The sequence below is a fragment of the Colossoma macropomum genome, unplaced genomic scaffold, assembly GCF_904425465.1.
Source record: "Colossoma macropomum unplaced genomic scaffold, Colossoma_macropomum, whole genome shotgun sequence".
NCBI lineage: Eukaryota > Metazoa > Chordata > Actinopteri > Characiformes > Serrasalmidae > Colossoma > Colossoma macropomum.
The window spans coordinates 24,199,943-24,223,586 of record NW_023494804.1 but is presented as its reverse complement, the minus strand read 5'-3'; the positions used below and the strand labels follow the sequence as shown (position 1 = coordinate 24,223,586).

Sequence of the window (23,644 nt, the reverse complement as noted above, 5' to 3'; positions counted from 1 at the left end):
ATCCTGAAGTCATTAGCACACTTGCATGCTAACCTCTGCCAAGAACTTGTGCCCATTAACCAGTACAAGTTGAGAGCTGTTACTGTCAATGTACAATACAATTCAAATGTAAGTACATAATTACATTAAGTTACATAGTAGTATACAGTATATTACATAATATGTTGCATTTGTATTCAAATTACATTCTGTCAACAGTTTCAAGTCTGACTTTTTTGTGTTTGCATGTCAAGAAATTACAAAAATGGCAGAAAATGTATAGAATGTTTTTCATTCTGCTATCAATTTAAACCGAATTGTACTTACATAAATGTGGTATTGTTGAATGTTTAATCTGCCTCTTTTACAGAACTCCTTCTCTACTTGTTTCTATGAGCTATGAGTGACAATTAATAGCAAACTACAACATGCTTTTGTTTTTGCTAGTGATAACTGTCTAAAGAGTAGGAACTTTTCTACACTATAATATTGAATTGAACAGCTTTCCACGTTCATACACACAGTTCTCCTTGACCGTGTCGACATTTGTATCACCTCTACTTGAGACATGTACACAGCGGAATCACAAAGATGCTAAAGATGCGTTCAAAATAGTTCTCCATCTGTTGCTCGCCACTCCAGTGTGCACTGAAGCCCCGTAGCTGCTTCCAAAATTAGCCACTCTCGCAACTACGCTAGGCTACAACTACTGGACTCTGGTTCATTGCCTGCTCGGTGAGCTTTTAGAGCTCACACTGTCCATGATGGAATCTGTGTGAAAGCAACAAGCAGAGGTGTTTGCGCCCACTCAACAAACCCACCAGGTCTCCTGGTGCTTTGAATTTGTAAGATGAGACCTCAGAAACAGACTAATCCCTGTTGCTCTACATCAATGTTAGATTTTTGCCAATGTAATCAGAGCTGAAGTCCAGCAGAAGCCTCCAAAAGAGACTAATCCATGGTTCTCTACAGCAGAGGTTGGATTTTCTTTAATGCATTTACAGCAGGAGGCTAGAAAAACCCTCCAAAAGAGACTAATCTGTGCCTCCTTATAGGAGATGACAGATTATGCCAACATAATCAAAGCAGACATTCAGAAGAAACCTCCAAAAGAGACCTATTCACGGTTCTCCATAGTATTTGGAAGGTTTTCTCCAATGTAATCTCAGCAGAGTTCTAGAAGAAACATCCAAAAGAGACGAGTTCATGGTTCTCTACAGCAGATGTCAGATTTCCTTCATAGTATTCAAAGTAGAAGTTCATGAGAAACCTCCAAAAGAGACTAATTCATGGTTCTAGTAGATGCCAGATGTTCCCGAAGTATTCACAGCAGCAGTCATTTTTGGCAATGTAATCAAATTATAAGTGTTACATGAAACAAACAATAGAGTAACAAAGCTGCAAACTTACCGCCAAAGCTTGTAGCCTCTCTTTGTGAAGTTCGGCCTCAGCCATCCTGGAAAGACAAAGGTAGACGTCTCAGACACACTGTCCCAGGGTGTGTGTGTTGGGGGGGCAGTAGATAAGGTATTGATGAAGACACACACACACTCACACACAGCTCAAATCCAGTAAGACTGTGTGCTGAGGACAAGTTCTTCTCATTCACTGGCCATGTGCCTGCCAGACTGCCTCTCTCTCTCTCTCTCTCTCTCTCTCTCCTCCCACCTCCCTCCCTCGCAGTCACAGGCCATGTATGTGCAGCAGGAGAGGCAGCTGGGAGGAGGGAAGGAGAGAGAGAGAGAGAGAGAGAGAGAGACTCCTGACGTTTCACACAGAGCTGCTAGGAGACAGGCAGAGCTGTCACTAAGGAGGAGGGAAAGGACAACACTGTCACACCTAGAAAGGGAGCGAAAGAGAGAGGCTGGGGAGAGTGTGTGCGAGAGAGAGAGATAGAAAGAGAGGAGAAGGAGAGAGAGATAAAATGGAGAGAGAGTGAGAGAGTGAACGAGAAGGAAATAGAGACTGAGAGAGATAGAGAGAAGACAGAGAGCATGACAGAGCAACAGATAGAGAGGAAAGAGATGAAGAGGAGAAAGATAGAGTGAGTGAGTGAGAGGGTGGGAGAGAGAAAACAAGAGAAATGGAAAAGAGAGAGCAAAAGAAAGAAAAGGACAGCAGCTGGGTTTCCTTTCGTGTGTCTTTATATATATTTTAATAGACCAAAAAAAAATGACTTGATGAGAAAAAAAATCTCAGAAATTTGTATAAAGGTTTGTACTTGAAGTGGATACAATTTTGCAGAAAAAAAAGAAATGCAAGAAATTAACACATACATTTATCTTATCAAAGGAAAAAACATGACATTGATCTTATATAGTAAACAGATCTAAGGGGCCTCCAGCTGATCTTGAGCTGTTTTATTGTCAGTGCTATTTTTGTGCTGTTATGATGTGAAATACAGCCAGCAATACAAACAAAACAGCAGAAGTTACCCAGCATTAAAAATTTTTAACTCCCTTTTATGTTTTCACAAACAGGACAGAGAGAGCTGAATTCATTTGTACTAAGCTGATGGAAATGCAGCCTAATTCACACAATGTTTTGCCACATTTCAGTTATTCACTTGATTTAACAGCTGCATGGAAGAACCTAACCTGGCTAGTGAGAGAGAGAGAGAGAGAGAGAGAGAGAGAGAGAGAGAGAGAGAGAGATGAGAGGGAGAATGAGAGGGAGAATGAGAGAGGTAAAGAGACAGAAATAGAGAGAGGGAAAACGTGAATAAGAAACAGAGAGAGAGAGAGAAGAGAGAGAAAGGGAGGGCAGGGGAGTCTGCTGGGAGGAAAAAGAGAGGTGTGTCTTACACCTGGGATATTCAAAGAGGAAAAAGCTGCTCTCTATTTTGTTCATCAGAATCAGCCATCTGATAAGAGCGCATTACTGTACAATACACAATACCTCCAGCTGTTACCTGTGAACAGATAAAAAGTGTCAGTAGACTGAAATGATATTTAGCTTTGGAAGTGACCTGTTTAAATTAGTACTCTTCCTTCCCTGTACTGCCATAATGACTTCATCAAGTCACAGTTCTCACTAGTGATAAATGTGTAAAAGTGTAATTGTACATAAATAATTTTTTCCTGAAACAAAGAGAAAATAATATATTAAAAAGCACAGATTCTAAAATGTCAGCTCATACCACATCTTTGTTTGTGGGTAGAAGAGGGGATATTTTATTATGACTGAATTTGATGAAAGGTTATTGTTGTGTGCTCTGCGGAAAGAAAACATCCTGTTTGTCCATGTTTTTCTCCTTTCTTCACAATGAAACAAATAGATGAAAGTTGAAAATGCAGACTTGAAGCTGTTGATGTGAAATACAGCCAGCAATCCAAACAAAACAGCAGAAGTTACCCAGCATTAAAGATTTTTTTATATATGTTCTATGTAATTACATATATAATAACATTTACGTATGTAAATAACAGGTCTGTAAGTTATGTAGTAATGAGAGGGAGGAAGTGATGCGTGGGCTCACATATGGAACCTTAGTGTTCTACAGACGTTAGTCCGTTATCCACTTTTACAGTAAATATGAACAGAAATGCTGCGCCATGGATTTCCCAGACGACTTTTAACAGCCTCAGAATGTTTGTTAACTCCCACTCTGTGCTACTGCTGCCGTGGAACAGAGGGGGGTCATGGGCAGAAGGAGCAGGGGGTCCTACTGGCCCCTTTCCCCCCATCCAACCTCCTCTTCCTACTCTCCCCCGGTGGAGGGATACAAAAAGTCCTTATATGGTGAAAAGGCTGAGCTAAGAGTGGCTGAGTCTGGAGTGCTGAGTGCGTGAGGAAAGCTCAGGGGAATAGACAGAAATGCACTGGACGGGATTCTGACATAAATGTATTGCGGTTCAGCAGGGGTTTTCTTCATATTCCAGCCAAAAGAAGAAGGACTGCCTTTTTACCCAGCATGTTATTCACAGGCCTAGTTTTATTAGTCATTTCCAGTGTTTATCATGCGTCTTTAGAGTCATGGCCCTAACCTCTGCACTTGTGTATGTGTATAATGACAATAAAATTTTGAACTGAAGAAGTCTGATAAGTGCATGCATACAATAGACTGTACACTGAAAACTGCTTTTACTTGATCAAATATCTGTCAATGGCACATAAATTAATGTATTACATCAACACAATTAGTGCTGAAAGCAAGTAAATAATGGCAACATTTTGTTGATCCATATAAGCGTTTTAATACATGTAAGTATTGTAATAATAATAGCTTTCCTGGTGTCACACCACATGACTTGGTAATATGAAGCAGCTGAACTACAATTCAAGAATGACCATTTTTTCTTTGTTAGTGAAAGAGCTATTGACCTTGGCATTACACCATGAAGGTCACTTGGGGTTTTCTTGTATGATGCAAAACCGGTCTGTCTTAAAAGCATGTAAGAAAAAAGTCCTTTATTGTCAGTTGTGCTGCTTAACATTTGAGGGAATCAGAATTTACAGGCAAAAGTTTTTCAATTAGTTAATTACTTTTACAGTTGCTCTATTTTCCCAGTAACTTCTGATTCCCTCAAATGTTATTGTGATTTTAAAGGCTTCAAATATAAAATCATGACTTTTTTATTTATAATTTGAGTAAAATACCATTTTAAATAGTTTACTTAATCTGCATATACGGTTGGGCAGCTGTGTCACTTGACATTTTTAGAATCTGGGAGGCATAAAGGCCTACAATACATTTTATTTTGGTGCACTGAACATGTATTCACAGAAAGGAGGCATTGTAAAATATTGTGATATATGTATTTATTCAATGATTTAATAGGAGAATTATGGACTTGGACACAAAACATGCTCGTCATGTCATTTACTCACAAACTACACCAGCAGGGCGTAACACAATTGCTGAGACACAACTGTCCAGTCAGCTTGGCTGTTGCTATGCCCACCATTGAGACAATAGAGATTGGTGTAGTGAGTTCACCTATGAATGTTTGCAAAAATCAAATAGAGGAGAAATAAAATAATGGTGACGTCAGAAAAATCACATTTGTTGAGCAAGAGTGGTTTTAATGTAATGCTGGCTATAATCACCCACTTTTATAAAGTATCTGTAATCTGATTACTGCCTTTTCCTGTAACTATACAGAACACAGTTACCCATTTTTTGGATCCTGATTTTGTAACACTGTTACATTCAGTGTGTTACTACTCAAGTCTCTTATCAGAACTAAGCTATACAAAGATAGATAAACATAAAGCTCATAATCAGCAAAGACAGTAAAATCCTTTTATGCCAGTGCAGATTCAGTTAATGCAGAGGTGATTCTGTATAGCATCCTCCAGCTACAAAACACTATTATGGTAATGACAGCTCGAGCACTTAATAACAAAGCACTCAATGGCAGTACTAGTGCCCCTCGAATATTTATTAGATTGATGTTACTCACCAGCAAGAGCTACTTCAAATAATAGTTGTTGTAGTTCAATAATAATGAACCGTAGTCAACAGCACGACTTCAAACTCTCAGGAACATTTAAGGGAACAACACTTATACATATCATACATGTAAAAGAGACAGTTTTGCATTTACTGCTTTTATAAAAGAGGAATCTTCATCTTGCTGTCAAGGGTCAACCGTTTATACATGTATTATCTTGCATATAGTCATTGAGCTCTCATAGTAATACCATGGCATTTTTCAACTTAATCTCTATCCAGTGTATGTGCAGCATAAAAACTTAATTCCAAAAAAGTTGGGACAGTAGGTAAATAAAACCAGAAAGTATGTAAATACTTTAATACTTAAATGAAAACAGCACATAAATCTATATTTAATATTTTACCTTATTATCTTCATTGATTTTTGATTCCTGCAACACATTCCAAAAAGTTGGGACAGGGTTGCAGTGTAAGACTGGGAAGTTTGTGGAATGACCAAAAACACTTGTTTATCTGAGATGGACTGATGAAACGTGGAAATGTGTGCTGTGGTCTGATGAGTCCACTTTAGAGATTGTTTCGGGAAATAATGGACATTGTCCTTTCCAGGCCAAAAGGAAAAGGACCATCACAAAAGTTACCAAAGCAAAGTTTTAAAGCCAGCATCTGTCATGGTATGTGGGTGTGTTGGTAGGTAACTTGTATTTCTGCGAAGGCATCATTAATGCTGAGGGGTACATACACATTTTGAGCAACATATGCTGCCATCTAGATGACGTCTTTTTCAGGCACGTCCCTGCTTGTTTCAGTAAGACAATGCCAAGCTACATTCTGCATGTCTTCTAACAGTATGGCTGTGTAGTGAGAGAGTGTGGGTGCTAGACTGGCCTGCCTTTAGTCCAGACCTGTCTCATATTAAAAACATGTGGTGCATTATGAAGCACAATATATGACATTGGAGACCCTGGACGGTTGAGCAGCTGAAGTATTATATCAAGCAAGAATGGAAAAAAATTTACTTTCACAACTACAACAATTAATATCTTTAATGCCCAAACGTTTACTGAATGTTGTTAAAAGGAAAGATGATGTAACACAGTGGTAATCGTGCTACTGTCCCAACTTTTTTGGAACATGTTGCAGCTGTCAAACTTAGAATAAGCATAGATATAAGATTAATAATTTAATTACATTAAATATCTTGTCTTTGTACTGTTTTAAAAAAATGTATTCAGGTAGAAATGAATCTGTTCATTTTTTCTGCTGTCCTAACTTTTTGGGGTTTCTTCATTGAGATACCATCATTTCAATTCCTTTCCTTGTACTTAGAAAAGAACAGAAAACCCACTGACACACATTATGAGTATGTTTTGAGTGGCTTTTCAGTTCTTTTCTAAGAGCAGTAAAAATGATTGTATTATAACCAACTGTATACAGATAGAAATTAGGTTGTACAATGCTGAAATATTCCTTTGAGAACATATCAGGTACTAAAAAATGGCAATTTTTCCTATCATGCATTTATGAAAAAAGAAACTCACTCTCCAGTGTCAACCATCTAATCATATATCAGCCTGCACATTACACTTCTAGTTTCTGAGCTGGAGCACAGACTGCAGCATTCATGGTTTCACAATGATTTATGCTCTGTAAGTAGATATGGGCATGGCAGAAAGTAAAAGGTAAACACTGTATGTGCCAGATGTATAATCTGAAGTGACGAAGTGAAGCTGACAGGGAGTTCAGGAGCTTCCAAAGCTTGCAGTGCCACTAAGTGATATGTAGCATTAATAATTGAGTGGCAGGAGCCATTTGCCTGATCATCCGAGAGTGAGAGGGGACGCTAAAAACGCAGGGTAATTATTAGCTTGGGACGTGTCTTCCATCTCAAGTCTAGTGCCAGTCAACTACAGACAGCCTGAGGAATACAGTGCCAAACAGTGCTGCGCTGAACTCATAGCTGTGTAGGCTACAGAGGTCAACCGCCTCAGCCGCCCGCATTTGACCGCGAGTTTACTAGAGAGACAAAAGCTATTATTAAAGACCCAAGGCTCAGTCATTATTCCTCTCTACTGTGCAGCACTAGCTGTTGAATACAGAGAGAGAGAGAGGAAGGAAGACATAAGAACAATAACATGTAAACTGGTTTTGATGCCTTCGCTTATAAGAGCACTCATGGGAATACACAGAAATGAGGAGGAGAGGATTCTAACATAAATGTAACGTTTTCTCCTTCCTATTCTTCCTCAAGAAAATGGTTCTAAACGGTTCCTGGCTTGGACAAACAGTATTACGAAAAAAAAACGTGGTTTAGAAGGTTTGCATTAAATGGAGGATCTGAAAATGGCTCATATCCTATATTTTTCATTTATTTTGTTTTCCTCTTAAGGTTGACTTTTGGCATTTGTGTGGTTTTATTTGCCAAAACAAAGTCATAATTCATCACCATTTTACGTATGCTTGTTTAAACAACCCATGTCAAGTTACATTTATTGTTGATTTTCTGTGTAAAGATAAGTTAGCACATTCTCTACAGAGAACACACATTTGTTTTCTGTATATTTTAGTGCATTTAGTCTATTTTTTTTTATAAACGATCGGTTCTGATTGGCTTCCCTCTTTTCTCTTTAAACTTTAAAAACTTTTAAACTCACACATCTCATCTTTGAAAGTGTTATTTTTAAAGAATAATCCATGGAAAGGTTCTTTAGGGAGCCAAAAACGGTTGTTCTGTGGCATCATTCCAAAGAACACTTTCTTTATATCTAAGAGTGCTCCAACTAAAAGAAGAGTGTATTATCCACAGGCCTGGTTTTATAAGTCAAGCATGAATACAACAGACTTAAGTGTAAGAGGCCAGTATGCAAAATACTTGGTTATTATCAACAGCTTACCACAGCTATGCTACTTGATTCAAATATGTGCCTCATTTCCATATGAATAAAATAACAGTTACTGCAAGTACAGATGGTCTACAAAACAACAGAAACACAACACTAATATTTAGAATCTTTGGCCGTTTTATCAGAAACACTAACCATATAGGTGCATTTTGTAGGCTAAGAGTTACTGACTATAATCTAATCTGTTGCTATACTATTTATCAGCCCCCTTTACCCCATCAGTATAAACCATCGAAAGACCACCCCTGATATTATTTGAGTGGGGAACTATTCTCAACACAACTTTGACCACCAACATATGGTCAGTGTTGGTCCTATGGGGGTCCCGTTCTATCAAATGAATGGCAGAGGGGCCTGATACATTGTGAAGCAACAGATGAGCTACAGTCAGTGACTTATCAGAGGTGTTTCTGATATAATGGCCAATGAATATGGGTATTTTATGTGCTGTTTCTGTTATTCTATCTAGCCTTGTAAGTAAATGGAGACAATTGTTTTTTTATAGTTTGTTAATATGGAAATGATGTGCCCATTCAACTCAAGCAAATTCGAAAGATCACTCATTTCAGTGCAGAGATAGATAACTGTAGCTCAAAATCTGTTGTGAAGTATCTGTTGTAGGTCTGTCTGGCTGGCGGAGCATAAATTGCAGCGGCGGTCATCATTCGTGAGGAGAGGAAATTCTTGGTCGCTCGCGTAACTACTGGAAATAGTCTGAAAGCCGCAGAACACGCGGCTCTCCTACCCTGCAGCTCCACTCTTCAGAAGCCTAGTGAGTCCACCTACTCTGCAGAACGGTGGGCTAAATCATTCAACAGGCCACTGTGGAACATTGTTTGGCCAGGTCAGTGTACAGTAAGCGTGCCTGTCAGCACCACACTGTAACAGAGCTTGTGAACATGCATTGTTTTGTTGTTTAATGAAAGATGGAACAATTCCCCAGCAATTGCACGGCAGAGGGATGGCTATTTTTAACATACGATTCTGATATTTAAAGGGACAGTTTGGTGAAGAACGTAATTTACACAAATTTCCTCTTTCTCCAAATGTAGTCAATCAGAAAATTCATGTTTGGTGTCCAACGTTCAGTAAATGAAAAATGAACAAAGATATGCTGCATAGCTAAAATCAATAGCAACCATATAAGCAAGACAATCTAACATTGCTTAACAGCTCAGTGTGGTTTGAGATAAGCATGCGATTTTGGCGTGCAGTTAACACAATGCAAAATTAAGGTTATCTAGCCAGCATTACATGTTAGCTATGTTAGCCTTGTCGCTAAAACTGAAGAAGCAAATTTTGGACTCTGAACATGTCTTAGCTTATAAAGGGATAAATGTAAAATTGTGATTTGATTTGTTTTAGAAACCAATGAAACTTTTTTTGTTGTTTATTTTCCATCTGACCAGAGAAACTGTCATAATAACTATGATTAATAATTTAATTGTCTTTTTGGTCATTATATACCACTATTAAAAGTCTAATGTGGCTACTATGTGACCTCGCAAAGTTTATATTTTTATATTTTTCCCTGTCAGGTGTGAAAATTAGGGCTGTGAAGTGATTAAAAATTGTGAATAATAGTGTGAATTTGTCTAGTTAATCATGATTGATCAGATTTTTTGATCTGTTGAAATTTTACCCCATTGGAAGATTTTTAGGTGTAATAGGTTATATGAAGAAGAGTGGAAATAATATAATCATACAAAGGTACTTAACAAGTTCATGTAACCAGAACATGAGAAAATAAAAAAAATTCAAATGTGAGGGATTTTTATTCACTCATCAGTAAATGCGACAATCATTGTCTTTGTTAGCTCCAACTCCTTAGCTAGTTTTGCCCTCTCTGTTTCATACAGCTCGTGTATCCTAGTGATGACTGTGGCTCTTGAGGCCAACTCATAAGGTTGAGTTGCTGGAAACGCTCCGGATTATGTCACGCAGACCTTCATTCTCCACTGTGTAAATAGGCCTGCATGCTGTGACTGTCCATTTAGCAATTGCTAACGTTAACTTGCTGGAGGTTGATGCGTCCATTGTTTCCCGCTAAACACTGTCAAGTGTGGACTGTCATATATTAGTATGGCTAATGCTGTTGGTGTTAGATGTGTGCTTAGCTTACATGTGATATCATAGGCTGGATGCACTCCGGTGATAACTAAATTCAGCCTGACAGTAACTACACACAGCCTCAGCTTTGTTAAGTGAGCCACATGGCAAAGTTTTGAAATTGAACTTACCATTTAAGAGGATTTTCTCCACCATTCACCAATTCAAAGAGTAGAGAGTGACTAATACAGTATGATTCACTTGAAGCTAGAGTGGTGCACGTTCAATTTGGAGCTTGAACTATGGGTGATTCATAGGGTCAAAAAGAACCTGCATTAACGGCACTACATTAAAGTGAGATTGTGAAATTTATCACATTAACTTCGACAGCTCTAGTGAAAACATGAGCCCAAACACTCATTCTGAAGAAGCTAATATAAATGGTAATAGTGTTAGCCTTATCTTCCAAACCAGCTTATGTCACCTTAGCAAACTCTTTACAAAGTATTAATTCTAAAAATAGCAGCCAACACATTAACATGCCTTTCAAGTGTACATAGTAGTGCACATGTTGGTGATGTAACAGTCCTTGGTGACTTTATCTTCAACTGGAAGAGTGAAGATTTTGCTAAATTGCTGTTGGCTTCAGCTGCAAATGTTACCAAGACAGAACAAAATGCCCTCTTTTTGGTACCAGTACTGAGTAGATACCAAAAAACCATAGAGCGGTTCAGGTTTTCTGATGTCAAACATTCCAGTATGTTGTGCAGTGGAAAAATGCTGCACAGTTCAGTACATTTTCTTTTAATAGAATGTCTTAGAGAGTTAGAAACCACATAATTAAATCTATGTGAGATTACGTAACTCGTTAAAAACCCAGTCTTATTACATACTTAGGCTTTTTATTCAGTAACTACAAGGACTTCAATGCAAACTGATGGAGATGTTTTTAGGTTGTATAAGTGTATAATAAAACTTGATGTACTGGCCATGTAAGGGGTTAACAACTTAACACAGTTTGAGGCATGTATGTGATCATTTAGGCCTGCAGTTTACATGATGCTAATTGGTGGCTATAAGCTACCTTTGGCCTGGAATTTGCTGCATTAGCCTGGTAGCTTCAGTGACCTACGTCACTTGCTGGGTGCTTGTGAACGGATCCTTTGCCCGATTGGCTGTTTTATCTTTCTGCTTTCTTATTGGCTGTTTTATCTTTCTGCCTGCAGCCCTTGGCTTCACCGCAGCGTCATCAGTCGGCATAACAGACAAAAGCAACATTGTTACTCTGGCACGGTGACCTCATCCCACGAGCCAGCGCGGCAGACTAATGCCTTCCAGATGTGCCCAAATCCAAAAGCTGGGAATCAGAGACCAAATAAACACAGAGCAAAAGGCCCTCCAATTCTTTTAAAGCAAAACACACACACCTCTAGCGAGCTGATGCTTGTGTTTTTAAGGTCTGAGGACGAAAATAACCGCGACTTTTATGGTCACCCTGTCAACGTGTCATTTTTAATGGCTGATGATGTTTGTTTTAACTTTACTGCAGCAGGATATGCTAATTTTTAGGTGGCAAAACCAAGCAGTAAATGAACTTAGACTACAATGAATATTTCATAAAGTGTCTGAGGGCTCTTTTGTTGTGCTTGGCTTCTTGAAGTTGTCACTTTGATAAATTTGCACTTGGTCAACTCACTTATGTGCTATAAATGATATTAAGATTTACCACAGACTGACAGACATTACATTATTTATCTTGCGTGAAGTGGAGTGTTAAACTTTTTAATTGATTTAAGGAGCGTTGTCTGAATAATTCAATTATTTATTAAGCACGGACAGGAGTTAGTAGCTGAAATGTGATCAATATTTATTATAGATTAGATCAAATGAACCCTTTTTCAGTATTTTTATGACTATCAGTAGTTTCTAAACTGCATTTAGAAACTCCATGATCAGGATAAAGCTGACACCAGTCTAAGAGACCACTGGCTTTAGTAAGAGCCCATATCTTACATATTTCATGAATTGTATTTTGTTTCTGAGGTTGACTTATGAGGTTTGTGTGGGTTTATGAACAAAAGCAGTCATAATTAAATTTTACATGACCATTTTCCAACCTCTCCTAATCTCACAGAACTCAACAGGCTGTTTTTTTGTTACCGTGCCTTTAGGACTGATTAATGTAAATTAGCTCTGTTCTGATTGGCTGCCCTGTATTGTGCCTATTCAAAAAGCAGTTCAGGCTAAAAAATCCTTATAATTTTGGAGTGAATGGGGGGAGCTAAACAACTCTAGGCTGAACAGGTGAAAATGTGTAAATGTGGATTTTGTGACATCATAAAAATAATGAATTGTCAAATATCTGGGCTGTATCTTTAAGTGTTAATGCTCTCTTATCAAAACATTTAAAAAAAAAAGTTTTTAGTCCTTTGGTCCATTTTGAAAATGCACGCTAAACATTACATTGCATGAACACTTCATGATGAGTGGTACAGCACAAATGGCCCAAACAAAAATAACTAGGAATATAATATTGTTACATTAACATACATGTCCTTCTGCAGTGTTACTATTTTAAGTCATGGAAATTAAGTTTTGTAACAGTGACAATATATTATAATATGAACTAATTTGTTAAATTATGATGAGGTAGTGAAATCATTTCAACAATACAAAAAGATTTTGGGTTCTGAATAGTTATTGAGGTATTTACAATCTGGTATGCTAAGCTGCATTCAAGGTCATTGTAAAATACTACATATGTACTTCTATGACCACCTGAAATCTGTATTAATGCGCCAACTCACTAAAATCCATTATTGAACATTCCATTTTGTCACTAACAAAACAATCATAACACTAATGAAACTTTACCAAAGGTTTCAGTAGTGACTGTTTTGGTGGTGACAATTTTAGCTCATTTTGAGCAGAATTCAAAAACGCTAGCCAGTACATGACAGCAAACACAGCTTTGAACAGTTGCACACACATAAAATCATATTTTTCATTAAAGCATCATTTACTTTATTGCAGAAAATATGTGTTTTAGTAGGGACAGTTCTTAATATTTCACACTGATTTTCAGACATTGGGACACATTTACTTCAAAACAATGGGATCTGTTCAAAACAATGGGAACTGCTCACCATGTGACCATGATGGACAAGGATGCTGTCTCAGTTACTGTATAAATACAGGGGTGTGGCTAAAATGAGTTCTGCCTATGGACTAAAACTGGGACAGAATTTTGTGAATATATTTTTTTTTTAATTTAATAAACTCAACAAAACAAAATAAGTAAATTTTTAACAAGTTGAAATTACTGGTTAGGGTTTGGGACAACCACCTCCCATTATAAAGTACCCTGTAATTGATAATTATGTACATATTTAGCTTATTACTATCTCTAATCTCTAATGTTTAGGCTTAAACAGATCTTAACAGAAATCTTGTAAATATCTAAGATCTGAATATCTATTTTTTTAACTGTGAGACCACAGTTTGATCTAATTTGGTAGAATGGTCCATATATGTGAGAAAATTCAATAAATATGTTTTTCTTGCAGGTTTATTCACTTTGAATGCCTGGGAATTGTTTGTCTTTGTGACCATGGGGTTAGCAGGCAGGGCACACTTGAAGCATGACCCAGGAAATGTGACGCATGCTCTTTCTCCCATGCAGTCTGCTCTATACTGGCCTTCCCTGTGTTTATGGTTGGATTTGCTCTGGACCTTGTCAGCACTCTTGGCTCAGTTATATGTCTGTACACCCAGTGTAAACAAAAAGTGGCTCCCACTTGCAAATTTCTTTTTTTAACTCTTTGGTGAATGAGACTAATAGAAGTGTTGCCAGCCAAATATCCTGTGCTTGTTGCATAATAATTACTATGTTTATATGTGTAGCTTGTCCAAAAAAGCATATCACCTCTCATCACTCGTGCAATCCAAGTCATCACAGGCATGAACACATCACTAGCCTTTATCCTCCCAGCTTGGTAGCATTATGTAGTTGGAGGAGAGATAATTAGCAGGGGGACTAAACTGGGGAGAACACTGGGTACAAATCTTGGCACCTCAAAAAAACAGCATTATAGTGCAACTACAATGTATTAGCTAGATAATGTTGTTTGCATTGTAGTGTGCACTAGAGCTGCGTAATATGGACAAAATAGTAGCATTGTGATTATATGGATACATATTGCAGTCATGACATGTCTTTAAATACTGAAGGCGCACTGGTCAATGAATAATGTGACTTGATTAAACATTGGTCTGCAATATACAGCCCAAAATTATTGACCTGTTGAATTACACCAACACTTTGAATAATCAAAACTCCCGAAGAAATAATCATTTGGAATTGGAACATATTAATATATATCACAGACCTCTGTGATAACAGTAATGCCAAAGCCAAAATTCATATAACTAAACTAAAAATGACACATTTTGCAGTCCTGTTGTGTATCATTAAAAGCCAGATTTGTGTAATGAGTCTCTGAGTGCCACTCAACTACACTGTAAAAATGTTTTGTCTATTTAACCTAAAGAAAAAGTGGTAATAAGCAGTTTAGTTAGTTTTATTTAATACAAACAAATACTTTCAATGAAACTAAGCAAAGCAACATTTAAATCTCTTAAAGTGTTTACAGTGTGCCCTGTGATAGACTGGCAACCTGTCCAGGGTGTAACCAATTTTTGTAGTGGATTTCAGGATTGTTATGCCAATTTTGTCGTGGACTACCAGAAGCAAGCAGGAGATCATTAACCTAATTAATGCAAACTTAAAAAACATCAAATATCTTGATACTGTGATATGACTGGAACACATTATGACATTCAGGTATCAATACTGTCCAGCACTACACTGTACTTTTGTGTGTTCTGTCCATTGCAGACGTTATGACTGCTAATTTGGTTGAGGTCGGAATGCGACAGCTGCAGTGCTGTAACTGTTAACTACAACTGCAGTATGTACTTGTAAAGCACCAGCAACACGTCTTAACCATGTTAGCCTTCTGAACTTATGCTGCAATTGCAGCCTTAAGCCTACCCTATTAAAAATGTTTCTCTGGTTCAACCTAAGTAAATGACTTCATATGGTATCAAGCAGTTTCATTGGACTTATTCAACTCAAATAAATACTTTCAATGAAACAAACAAAACAAAATTTTAGTTCAGATAAACAAAAATATTTTTTATATCAGTTTACACCTCAAAATCCCTTTACAGTGTAATATAGCCTCAAACCCTAGACTGAACAGAAGTTCTGGTTGAACTTGCTCCCAAAAAAGGCTTGCTAAAAATGCTAAATCAGCACTTAAGCATTACAAGTGAATATAACTCTTTAATCCCAGAGATATTCATCCAGATTTTAGGTTAGGAATGCTACAGGAGCAGCCAGAGACAGCCATGTGACTGAAAGCAGCTGTTTTTTTTTAAGAGGAAGCCATAAATTACTGTAATGCCCTTGGAGCTCAGAGAGGCCTTGGAGGATGGCCCTCATCATCTCCATTGCTTTCCCCTTGGACTCCGCTCTGTTTCTCTTGCCACCTGTTGCTGCAGACCAGCAGCTGCTCTGGTGTAAGACAGTTACTGATTGACCTAGCGTGGCTTTGCCTGGGCTTAGCTAAGTACGTGATCCAGTACAAAGATTTTGTTTGATACAGTTGCATGAAGATGCTCAACAAACCTACATAACCTACATAGGTAAAGCAAATTCAGATGACTGCCACAAAAAATGTCCCATAAAATGCAACAAATTGTTTTCAAATAATGTCATTCGTATATGGCTTTGTTTCCCTCACCACTAAGCCTTGACCATGGCTCTGCCTCTCACCTTGGCTTTCCACTGGCTTTGCCCCAGCTTTTGTCAGTGGCTGTCTTCAGGTTCATGTTATTTTATCTTAAACGGTTCAAGTTTTTTTTTATTTTAAATGCTTGCTGTCTTTTACGATTTGTGTGTTGTGTGTGTGTGAGTGTGTGTGTGTGTGTGTGTGTGGGGGGGGGTGGCTCTTGCCACCCCACTTCTGCAGGCTCTAAAATATGACACCAAATGTTATTAAGCACAATGTGTCTATATTCTCAAAACTCTTAAAATGTACAAGAACATTGTATAACAAAACCTATTACTCTGTTACTTGTGTTGTTCTATTAACTCATACAACCCATCAGACATAAGAAACTGAGTTGCCTCTGTGCTGCTTTCCAACTCTAAATACTCTAGCTGGGAATAACACAACATCACAGAGCTATCAGAGGAGAGTGAGTAAAGATGGAAACTGTAGCCTTTCTGTGTAAATTACTGAAAAAGTGAGTAATTAATGTACAATGGATTAAATTCCATATCAATATTGCAACACAACTGTATACACAGTAATACAGAAGAAGTACGGTCACAAAAACATACACAAGCATGTGTAATTAGCTAGAGTTATCTAGCTAACTTGTCAGCTAACAAGTTAAATGAACAATGATGTCTACATTGGAGTGTAGTTCACTACAGTTAAATTAATCTTAAGTCATGATGAGAAAACATCTGTGCAGATAAGTTAACAAGTACTGATTTGAAAAGCAAATTTCTACTGCTTTGCAAGGATTTTAGGTATTTACCCTCTACAGGGCACAATATTTTTAATAAATGCAAGGAAACAGGAAATCTGTGCAAGGCCACAAACCACAACTGAATGCCTGTGACTTTTGATCCTTCAAAAGACACTGCATTAAAAACTGGCATGCTTTTATAATGAATATCACCACATGGGCTCAGGAATACTTTAACAAACCTTTGTCAATGAAGGCTGTTCTTCACTGCATTCACAAATGCAAATTAAGACTGTACTGTGTACCGTAAACACTGCCAACTTCTCTGGGCTCGAGCTCATCTGAAATGGACTGATGCGAAGAGGAAATGTGTATTGTAATCTGATGAGTCAAACTTTCAGATTGTTTGTGGAAATAACGGACATTGTGTTCTCCAGGACACTGAAGAAAAACTTCATCTAGATTGTTACCAGCCAGGGTCTGTCAAGGTGGGGGGAGTATTAGTGGGTTCATAAATAGATCTGTACTGCTTATATACTTATGGTCCTGAGAGTCAAATATGCCTTAGACATACCTAAGACACACCTTAGTCATAAAAAAAATTGCCACTGCTGGTAAAACTTTCTAGATCCATTCCTGACAGTTGGGAGTTTTGAAAAGAAGCATTTGCCAACCATCACCTCATCACACATTCAAAGTTCAGAATGTTGAATATAGCAGAATGACTATACTTGTGCTTGTTGAACCATTAGCACACAAGGAACCTCGAATGCCCATTTTTAGGCATTTGGCATTTGAGCATGTCTCACCCTCACCACACTGTTTTCCTTGTCTTGTCTCTAGATCTATCTCTGAATAGATCTAATTCATTTGTTTGCTGTTCAAAATCTGCCGTTCTCTTCAGTGGATCTATTTATAGTGCTTCTCACAGGATGCACAGAGAGAAGAGAAGCAGATGTTTTAGTTTCTGTTAAACATAATGTACTTGTGAGGTTTGTTTCCCTGTGAACTCTTCATGCCCTGTAATGGATTTCATCTCAATGTATGACAGGAAGATTTGACCAGGTCAAGTTTATTTTCAGCTTTTGCTCAGTTTCAGATAAAGTGCACTTTTAAAAACTACATTATTGCTCATAGCTGGATGTTTAGTGGATCTGATAGCATGTGTGGCTCCATCCCTTACTGACCGAGTGACCACTGTCCAAAATGTGACAAGTAAATGGAAGCTTAAAGGACCCATAATAGACAGTTTCCTTCCCTTTTTAAATAAAATAAAATAAACACCACTTGAGTTCAACTAAACAAACATTACTCACCACTTACTCACTACTGCCCTCTAAAGGTGTTATAGCACCAGTCTGGGGTTTTGTTGCTGTCATAAGATTCAGTATCCATCCATCCATCCATCATCTAAACCGCTTATCCTTCTGGGTCGCGGTGGGGTGCTGGAGCCTATCCCAGCTGTCATTGGGCGGAAGGCAGGATACACCCTGGACAGGTCGCCAGTCCATTGCAGGGCAGGCAGACAGACATACACAGTCACACACTCACACGTAGGGGCAATTTAGCACGTCCAATTGGCCTGACTGCATGTTTTTGGACTGTGGGAGGAAACCAGAGTACCCGGAGGAAACCCACGCAGACACGGGGAGAACAGGCAAGATTCAGTATCAATAAATGCATTTTTTTTTTGATTAACGTGCTTTTGCCTTAACACAATGGATCAACACACACACAGTGACCATTCTGTAGCTCATTGCACTGCACTTTTTATATTACAGCTATAGTTTGCTAATTAGCAAAATACTAATTACCCACCTTCTTATTTACGTTTACATAATTCACATTGTTTTGTTTTGTTCATTTCTATTCATGCTCTTGAGGTTTCTTGCCCTCATTGAGTTTTTCTTGTTACTGTCGCCCTCAGTCACTTGGGGTCTGGTCCTGAGTCTCTATTATTCTGCTTAATGATGAAGGAAACATATACAACTGTATTTTGAATTGAATTTGAACAAATTGGTGAGTTATATGCTTCTCTGTTACATTTGTCTTGTTGCACAGTGAAAGCCATATGCATCCATAAACACCGCCGACTTCTCTGGGCTCAAGCTCATTTCAAATGGACTGATGCATAGTGGAAGTGTGTACTGTAATCTGATGAGTCAACCTTTCACGTTGTTTATAACAAAATTGAAGAGCAATGTCAGACTGTCGCATAGTTTAAAATAGAATAAGGAGCCATACTGAAGCCAGATATTTTGTACACACTTTTGTCCATTCTTATGCCTGCAGTTTGCACCATGCTAATTGCTAATTAGCAAAATACTAATTAACCACCTTCCTATTTACTATCACATAATTCTCATTGTTTGTGTTGTTTGTTTCTTTCCGTTGTTCACCAGAGAAGGATGAATTCCCCCTCCAAGTCTTGGTTGCGCTTAAGGTTTCTTTACCCCATTGAGATTTCTTATCATTGTTGCTCTTAGTCAATTGGGGCCTGGACCTGGATTTCTGTAATTATGCTTGGTGATGAAGGAAACGTTATACAACTGTATTTTGAATTGAATTAATTGGTGAGGTATATGCTTCTCTTATTACTTAGTTACATTCGCCTTGTTGCTACCTTGCAAAACTAAAGAAGCAAAGTTCAGACAACAAACACATTTCGGCTGATCATGTAAATTAGATTATTTGGCCAAGCTATCACTTTAATTTCATCCACACATGTATAAGCCAAACATATCTTTCTGCTGAACCAGGAGACAACACCCAGTGTTTGGTGTAAGCTAGAACTGTCCAGTCTAGCCTGCCTCTGCTACAAAATGCAGCTTCTGCTTTATATAAACCGAGTGTCCTCATTGACCGTGACACAATGTGACACATGGAATCACATACAACGTTTAGCACGCACACATGCACACATCCAGACACAGGAAGCCGCAGCGCAGACAGCCAGCAGCCGCATCATCATCCTCCTGTTGCCCCGGCTGCCGTCACCATGGCAACCTGGCCATGATGTCCAACCCTTTGGAGGAGGCAAAGGAGGGAAAATGGAGATACTCACTCAGAAGCCGGGGCTTTCCTCCTCAGAGGTGTGCCCATCATGGCAGCCTCTTCTCTTTTCTCTCTCTCGCCCTGCCCCTCGCTCTTTCCCTCTCTCTCGTTCTGCTGTCCTCTGCGCTGTTGTCACCGTCTCCTTCACCTTGTGGAACACAGGGTAGGGTGCTTTCCTGCAGAATCAGTTGGGTGCTGGATGGCAGCGAGCAGAAAGCATGTCCTCCGCCTAGCCTGCAGGAGGAGAGAGAGAGAGAAAGAGAGGGAGAGATAGAGAGGAAGAAGGGAGGAGTCTGCGTTTATTACTACAGACAGTATGCTAACCTTGACCGCCTCATGCACCATAGACTCATGCTGTTCCAGAAGTTTCCATTTCATTCTTCCAATAAATCCAGTAATATGGACAATGCAATATGTAAATATAGATAGAGCATATAAAATGTACAGTATATAAATAACCAAGAGGACAATCTAATCTACAGTCAAGTAAAACTGTCATGTTTGACCATGCAGTTTATAGATTATGTAAGCTTTAATGGCAGCACTGTAGTAATGAGAATAAGACACAGCTAACAAGTGTCATAAATAGCATCAATTACAAACTTCATACAGGCCCTTAAACTGCAACGGCCTGTGTGTGGGCCCACACTTCAGTTCCTCACCCTTTACTGTCTCTACTTTTCTCCATTCTTAGGCATGCATGTAGTTTTCACAGTGCAAATTGAACATTTGCAAAGTATTGTTCGTTAAACCTCTCAGCCAAATACAACCGCCTTAAAATGCCTCTATCAAGGGAAAGAAAACTCCGACAAAACTCCTTAGAACAAATCTTCAGTGAGTGGCAGTAAATTAGTCAGAATTGGTAAAAAGGTGTTGGTAACAGTTTATTTGAACCCTACTACACAAGACAAACATGTCATGGCAGATGCCACATGCTGTCATGAGTTGACGTTACAGATTATGTCTAAAACTATAACAGTGAGTACATTTACATGCACTGAATAATCAGATAACAGCAGAAAATCAGATTTTGTCAGAAACCAGTGTTTACATACCTTTGGGTAATCAGATAATGGGAAAACTCTAGGTCTGCATGAGTAAGGCAATAATTGGGTTTGTGCTTTGCAGTCAGCCAACAAACTCAAAGAATAACACATAATGTAAATGTAATATGAAACTCAAACGTCATGCTATGGCCTTTATAAACATTGAGTCGCTTTAGCGGAAAATATGAATATATATAATACAGAAAATGAAAAATCTATAAATTCTTCATTTTGTCAAGCAAGTATTCGGTTTCATCTTGTGGGTGCCGTGTTCTCAAACCAAAAAAGTTCTTAAAATTCTCTCCTCTCAGTCATACAGTCTCTTCTCATGTATATAACTATATTGTTGTTGTTCGGACAAAACCATGTATGTCCATTTTTGCGTATTTTTTATTGTAGTATACAGTTTGAAAAAGCCAGCTGCTGTTTCCTTTGTGTCAATATTTAATGGCAGACAGATAAGTAGAAATGGTTCAAAAATCTTGTTACATTAACTTACATTGAAAATTAAGAATGTTTTTCCTTCACCTGTAAAGTTTCTTTTTTGGAGATATGGCACTTTGTTCTGACAATGAACAAGGAAAACTAGCAAATACCTGATTTTTGAATAATGTTTGCAGTTTAGAGGGATAAAGGCGGTAAAAGCTAAGGGCTCACCTAAAAGGCGATGGACAGAACATTTCTAACATATTACAGCTGAAAACTTTGATCTGAGGTGTGTAAAGTGGTGAGGTCATTGGGTGAGGTCAGTGTATTAAGTCAGTGTCAGCAATCGTTTTCAAGCCAAGTTGTTTGGAACTTACTTCCAGTAAAACTCTTCAAGGCTGTACAGAGAATCGAAGTAGACATCAAACAATGCTAACAGAGTGCTACTTTATATCTCCATTTTAGATAATGTGTTTGAGAGAATTAGCTTACAATACCAAATGTAATTTGACTTGAGCCTCATGTCTTCTAAATTAATAACCAGAAATGTAAACATCTGACATCACTTTACCATAATTCAATTTGGTTATGAGACTTTAGAACATGATTCACTGAATCACTAAATCTTGAATATCAGCACATTTTGATTCTAATTTATTCGCTTAGATTTGTATGATATTGTAGTGACACAGGGAGGGCCATGATTCCACCACAAGAAGTGCTCTTTGTTAAAACACCAGGGTAAAAAGCCACATACAGAAGCACAAACCCATGGTGGAGGTCACCACTGGCCACAGGCTTCACCCTCATGGTGACCAACCCGTAACACAAAATGATAATAACAAATAATTCATATACACAACCTAAACTAAAGCAACAACAACATAAAAAACAATAAACGGCCCTTTTTAGGGGGTCGTGCGCCAAATATGAACCCCTGCGTGTTGCTGCTTGCATGACCATGCGTCCAGAGATTTTCGAAGCTAGCACGAGCCAGTAGTGGGTCACTACAATATGCTTCTAAATTATTTTTTAAAAATACACTGAATACCAAAAATGTGACTGGAGGAACTATTTACAGTCCCAATATGGAAAAGAAATACATGTAGAATGTATTTAGCAAATATGTTACAAATACGAAAATGGCCAAAAATATTATTTTGCTTTGTGTACTTTAGTGTTTGGAATACATTTCGGAATGAAACAGTGTATTTGACATATATGTCACATATAAAAAAAAAATACACATCCATGTATTTCTTTCTACATGGATGCTTTTTTGAACATTTATGTGAGTTTATGTACCAAAATGTTATAATTCATTTTCATATGACCATTTTCCAGCCGTCTTTATCCCGTTTAGTTTATGTTATATAAATATAACTGGCTGTTTTTGTTACTGTGCCTTTCCGATTGAATTACACAAATGAGCTCTGTTCTGATTGGCTGCCCTGTATTGTGCCTCATTCAAAAAGCAGGTCAGGCTGAAACACTCCTTATAACTTCAGTGTGAATGGGCAGAGCTACACTGATACAGGTTATTAACAGCAAAAAAACAGTTGTGGTTCAGGTTCAGTTTCCATATACGGACTGAGGAGTGAATGGTACTTTTTAAAACTTTAACAGTGTTTACATAATACATCACACAAAATTCAGTTTGCTGTGATATAGGTTATTTAAATGTTATTGTAATTATGAAATTTTGAATTCAATACAGATGAATTGCACCCACGATGTATTTTTGCCTACCTATTAATATCTCAATTAATAATGCAAGACTAATCCTTCTTTTTGGAATTTAGTTTCTAATCAAAAACACAAATCACAGTCAGTGTAGAATACAGTCAGTGCAGAATACACATTCACCTGAGTGCAGGTTTAGCCATCCTTCTCATGGCATTACAGAAGCATAAGAACGCTGCAGGGTTTCCTGCAGTGTTTCTGGTGGTGATTTATTAGCATGTGAGGCAGAACTAGTGGGAATGCGTGTGTGTATGTGTGTATTAACATGCTGGCAGTTTGGTGCAGGTGGTAGAGGGCCAGCTGTCACCTGTCACCTCAACTGTCCAATCAGAAAGCTGCATTCAGCCTCATAGCCTTCCGAAAAGAATGTCAGGGACAACAATGTGTGTGCTGGGCAGAAACAGGGAAGATAAATATTGACAACATTCTGCAGTGGTTTGCGGATTGGGGTCAGATACAACAGTGGTATGCAGGAGCTTGAACACCCTTGGTCAAATTACATG

At 38.1% G+C, this 23,644-nt stretch overlaps 1 protein-coding gene across 3 annotated transcripts in view; it reads right to left on the bottom strand.

Annotated features, from left to right (window-relative positions):
• Positions 1-23,644, bottom strand: part of LOC118824274 (A-kinase anchor protein 2) — a 146,228-nt gene that overhangs the window by 118,929 nt on the left and 3,655 nt on the right. For 2 of the 3 annotated variants that reach the window (XM_036594298.1, XM_036594295.1), the window contains exons 2-4: positions 19,937-20,160; positions 1,535-1,695; positions 1,390-1,435 (exon numbers count right to left, since the gene is read on the bottom strand). In XM_036594298.1, the coding sequence (XP_036450191.1) occupies positions 1,390-1,435; positions 1,535-1,584 (96 nt within the window). In that variant the 5' untranslated portion in view covers positions 1,585-1,695; positions 19,937-20,160. The remainder of the gene's footprint in view (positions 1-1,389; positions 1,436-1,534; positions 1,696-19,936; positions 20,161-23,644) is intronic. The other variant, XM_036594296.1, reaches the window with a different exon arrangement.